This window comes from Leishmania donovani, chromosome 31 (genome assembly GCF_000227135.1).
Source record: "Leishmania donovani BPK282A1 complete genome, chromosome 31".
In the NCBI taxonomy this organism is placed as follows: domain Eukaryota; phylum Euglenozoa; class Kinetoplastea; order Trypanosomatida; family Trypanosomatidae; genus Leishmania; species Leishmania donovani.
This window is the reverse complement of record NC_018258.1, coordinates 1,110,577-1,115,844: the sequence shown is the minus strand read 5'-3', so window position 1 is coordinate 1,115,844 and position 5,268 is coordinate 1,110,577. Positions and strand designations below refer to the sequence as shown.

At 58.0% G+C, this 5,268-nt stretch overlaps 1 protein-coding gene across 1 annotated transcript; it reads left to right on the top strand.

The window, feature by feature from the left end:
- Positions 1-3,810: 3,810 nt before the first annotated feature.
- LDBPK_312270 (hypothetical protein, unknown function) lies at positions 3,811-5,268 on the top strand (the record flags this gene model as incomplete). Its single annotated transcript, XM_003863267.1, has 1 exon — positions 3,811-5,268. One exon carries the CDS (start codon positions 3,811-3,813, stop codon positions 5,266-5,268), a length of 1,458 nt encoding a protein of 485 aa, XP_003863315.1.

Below are 5,268 nucleotides of genomic sequence, written 5' to 3'. Positions count from 1 at the left end.
ACGTCGTCTTCCACGACACCACTTTGAAGCTGTCGACGGAGTGCGGAACTGGAGGGGCTCGCTCTGTGGTCGATTTGAATCTTGGACTCGATGTGGCTTGAGCTGCATCATGACGTTTGCGGTGTTGCTGTCAGCGGCCACGCTCTACTTATTCTTTTTTTGTCTTTGCCGAACGAGACTGGGGAGTCGTTGGACAGGTCAGAGGAGACATGGAAATGACAGCAGACGGGATGCGTCGTGCAGAATCCGCGACGGTGGCTCGTCTCGCTCGGTATCGTCTTGAAGAATGCAGAGACCGTTGCACAAGAATCCATGAACTCCTCCACCCTTCCCACTTGAATTGGGTGCACTCTCCCGCATTGGCCTTCCACCGGGAGAGGGGGCCCGGGGACGCATGTGTGTGGAGTCTTTTTATCCGAAGTTGGTGCCGCGAAAGAGAAGCGGCTACCCTTGGTCTTAGCGTCACCCCACTTCGCTCCGCACCAGCGGATGGCGTGTGGACACCTCAGTGCGTGGTATCGCAGGGCTCAGTGCCCCTCCCCAAACTCTGTGTGGCGGGGAGCCAAGCAGCACCCCTTATCCCCTGTCAAGCCTGAACCACCTCTGGCGGTGACAGCGTCAGGCACCGGCGACCCGAGGCGAGGTCGGGGCGGTGCATCGCTGCTGATTTAGGCGGTGAGGTCCTGAATGGCGCGAGGTCGGAGCGGCCTGTGACACCGGACACGCTTGTACCATCCATACGATGGGCGAGGTGTCAAGGGAACTCGAGTCTATCTCACCCGGCCCTCGCTGCTTACTGGTGTGCGGAGGCGGAGTGCCACCGCGAGAAGAGGGAAGCGCCGGGGGTGGCGGCCGGCATGGTGGAAGCAGCCTTTAGGAAGCCAGTGCGTAGAGTTGGGGGCAGGTGCCGTGCTCAGATGGCTGAGCCGGTGCCTTGCTGTAGGGCGTGTCTACGGCTGCCGTCGCACCACGCGATGCGGGGGATCTGTGACAGGCGGAAGGGGTAGTAGAGTGAGGGGTGAGGCCGCGCTATGTGGCTCTGTGGAGACGAGTACGCTGACGAAAAAGCATTCTATCCGGTGCTATGCATGACTCGCCTCACCAGCCGGCTTCATCAGGAGCATGGGCTTTAGCACTTCCACCCTTCCTGGTCACACTCTGGTGTTCTCTTCTTTCTTTGTGGAACCTCCTCAGCCTCTTGGAGTGCGGGCACGGGCGAACTCGTGAGTGCGGCTGAGCCTGCCCCGCACCCACCCCCCTCACCACCACCTGCCTCCTCTGCTCTTCGATGGTGTCTCTACTGTTCGTCTCATCGGCATTCTCTGTGCTTTTTTCATGTTTTTTTTTTACATCGTACATTTGTGCTGTGTAAGGCTCTCCTTCTCTTGCTCATCCTCTAAACTCTCTGTCATCCCCCTCACCCTGCTTTTTCTCTCTCTTCTTCACGATATGCTGAGGCGTGGGCGTCATTGCGTGCACAGAGTCCTTTTTCGTCTGTCTGTGTGTGTGTGTGTTGGTGCCCTCCGGCCCCGCGTCCCTTTCTCTGTATTGCCTTCCCTCTTCGCAACTGTGTGAACCCCCACCTGGTGTTCATGTACCTTATGTGTTCCTCTTTTTCTCCTCTCCCTTTTCCCTTTTTGTGTTGTTGTTGGGGGAAGGAATAGGGGGGTCACGGGGGTTGTTGCATCGCTGAACGGTGTGTGATCGCATGTGGCCACCCCTTCTGCCTTCGTCTCCATTCTCAATATATGTCTTTTCGATGGTGCTCGAACGGTAGCGACACGGAAGCGTTCGATGCCATTGGGCTCATCCCTTGTGCGCGCTCTCAATATCCTTTTCCTTTTTTTCTTACTGGGGCAGCCAGTGCGCTCGTCGTCCTTTCCCCGGTCTATGAACGTTGCTTATTCCATTCTTTTCTGCGTGCACGTATAATTCGTGCCTTGCGGCCCTCTAGCGACCATGATCCTTGCTCAAAGGAAAGGAAGACCATCTGAATATCACAAACAAGAAATGATGCCGCCACAGCAGCTGAGCATGGCGCCTTCTCTGCGCTGCGTGTTTTGCGTCGTCGTGCCCTCCTGGGTCCGCCAAGAGACTCTATGCTCATAGCGAACGTCTTCATGCTCGGAAACAGGTCGCGAGGGTGGTCTCTCTTGCGCCAAAGCCGTGCTGACGCCATCGCACATCACTGCTTTTCCCCAAACTCGTCTCCTTGCTTCTCGGTCCCCGTTTCGCCGTTCCTCTTATGCACGCGCGCCACGATTGTGTTTAGGGTATATTCTCGTCAGACTCGCAACACAAAGCATACCCGTGCGAGACACCGCTTCCGTCAACGGATCAGCGCCTATTCACGGAGCAGAGGCCCGACGAGTGCGCGGTGCAGCTCCTTCCCTCTTTCTTCGCTTCGTGTGATTGGCTCACCGTCTCCTCTCCACAAACCAGCATCAGAGTCAAAGGCAAAACGAGTCGATAGCACGGCAGTCCAAGTGGTCGGACAGTGCATGGGCAAAGGTAGAAAAGGGCTGTCAACGCAGCAACGCGCTCTTCGTACCCTGCTGTTGTGCTTCTCTCCTTCTGGGTCTGGTCTGAATCCGGGGCGTGGCGCGCGAGTGCCCCATTATCGCGGCAGTGGTGAGGAGGGGGTGGACTTTATGCCTCTTTCTCTTTCTTTCCACTGCGCCTGTGTTGCCTTCTCGCTTTGCACCGCTTTTGCCGCTGTTTGATCGGTCTTGTCCCTCTCGTCAGCCCCCCCCCCTCCGCGCCTCCGTTACCGTCTCCGCTTCTTCCTCCGTTTTCATTCGCATTCGCTTCTTTTTTGCCGCATCTCCTCCCCACCTCCTTTGGAGCTCCTTTCTTGGCCTTGTGTGTGTGTGTGCATGCGTGTTGCTGCTGTTGTTGTGTTGCTTACATCGTCTGAGTCTTCTACCGGCGCCTTTGTGTTCTCGTTTTGCTTTCCTTCCTCCCCTCCTTTCCTCTTCCCCGCTGCTCTCTTCCAGTCTGTGTCTCGCGCCACCCTTTAGCGCGACTCCGGTCAGGGAGATCGGCACGCACCACTCGGCAGGGGAATCCTCACAAACGTTATATCGTGCCTTCCTCTCCGCCTTGTGCATATCTGTTGTTGTGCGCGTTTCGCTGTTTGCTCTTCCCTATTCTTTTTTGGCGCTGCGTACCCCTTACGCTTTCGTTTTTTGTTGTTTCCCCCTTCCCCCCTCTGCATCTGTACGTTGGGCTCAACAGTGTTCTCACTCGTTTCCCCTTCATTGTCTCCCTTCCGCTGTCGCCTGTCGCTCTCCACGCGGCTCGCCTGCGCTATACAGCGAGCGCCTCTCTCGCGTCTTCGGTTTCTTCCGTTACGTCGAACACACCTTTTGCGGCTGCTGCTTTGTTGGTTCCCGGCGTCCCTCTCCCACCCGCACTCCCCATCAATCCTCAGCCTCTTTCGTTGCTGTCTGTGCTTCTCCTCGTCACATGCGCAGGCGACGAGCACCCTATCACATCATATATTTTCTGTTGTTTTTGTTCTTCTTCGTCGCTCCTTTTCTGTTTGGTCGTCCAGTAGTGTCCTCATATGGCCGCGCACCCCCCTCAACCCCCGCCCTTTAACGCTTCCTCTCCCTCCCTCTTTTCTTTCCTTGCGGCCTTGCCTGGTATTGCATCGCAGGAAGTCCTTTTCGTAAAGAGCACTGCGAGTCCCACGCCGTTGTTGCTCATGTGCACGTCGCGAACGACACGATCTTGAGTTCGTTACGTGTCTTTCCCGCCGCTCACTCTTTCCAGCTCTGCCGCTTCGCCACACGTCCAACACGCAGGATGGGTGTCACTTGTACACGCGAAAAGGGCGTTGTTTCCTCATCAGCGGTGATACGTTTCGGCCTCACCCGCCGGTGCAGCCACGTGGAAAGGACGGAGCGCCCTAAAAGCTTCACAAGGGAAACCTCTTGTCGTCACAGGTCAGCCACGCGTGCCAGAGCTGATGTGTGTGTTGGGTGCGACAACTCTTCTGAGGCTCTGCGAGCAGTGGATACGGTTACAGTGCCTGCCCCAGAGCCGATAGAAGCCCCGCTTCTGCCGTCTTGTGCGGAGAGGCTGTCCTCAAACCGAAACCGCTGCCACGGCAGCACTGCAGAAACCACTGCAACACCCAGTTTTCTCGTCGCAGAGACACCGACGGCCACGAGGTATTCCATGTACCACATCCCTGGCGGCGAGGACGACAACAGCTACACTCTGGTGCCCTTCAAGTCCATGTACTGCCTACCGCGGACAACGGAATTAGAGCCTGACAACTTTCGCGCGATGGTGACTCACTCCCACGCCGCAGCGGCAGAGGCGCCGAGCACGGAAGCGACTGCATACAATCTGAAGGGCGACGACGGTAGGGAGAAAAAAGACGCCGCATCACCGAAGACGGTGTCGCGCAAGGCGTTCGGGACAGCATCCAGGACCTTTTCCAGGCAGTCGCTCAGGGCCCTGCGGCGCGGCTTTTCCTTTGGCATCGTGTCGGACTGCGCTGATGACTTAGTGTTGAGACACGCGGACGAAATGTCGTGCATGTCGAGCGTCGAATACGGGCTCGTGCGGCAGCAGGAGAGCCACACCGACTCGGCGTCGTGTTGGGAGGTCTCTTCGATATTTCCGCGGGCGACAATCAGCACAGAAGCAGATGAGAGTTCCAGCACTGTGCTCACCAGCCAGAGCACGCTGTCGCGGCGGCATACCTTTGGTGTCATGATGCCAACAGGCCATAGCCAAGTAGTGGAACACACGGAGGACGGCGGCGCCTGGGAGCCGGCGCTCGTCTCCCCTAGTGTGCGCCTTGATGCGCGTCGCTCATGGCAGAAGCAGAAGAGCTCCATGACCGTCACGAATCTCACGGAGGAGGTGGTGGTGCAAGGAGGCGCCTTTCCTCTGCAGGACCGCCATCACCACCGTCATCACGTCGGCAGGCACTGTCACTTGGTGGGGGCGGCCGCCGCGGTGCCGCCACGCGCCTCATCACACGCCCGATCGAAAGTCGGCAGGCAGTGGCCGCAACCCATCATGGAGGGACCCAAAAGCAACCTTTCCCGCAGTCGCCCTTTCAACGTGGAGGCAACGCTGGGCTACTCGGTGCGAAGTGCCCGTTTTGTGCCATCCCCCGACTGGGAGCGCGTCTGCGTGAATGAGGAAGAGAAGCTGCGACTGGCGCAGGTCCTCGCGGCTCATCAGCAGCGGCTAAAGAAGTGGAAGCGCGCGCAGGCGGCGCGCTGGAACGCCCTCAGCTTGTGA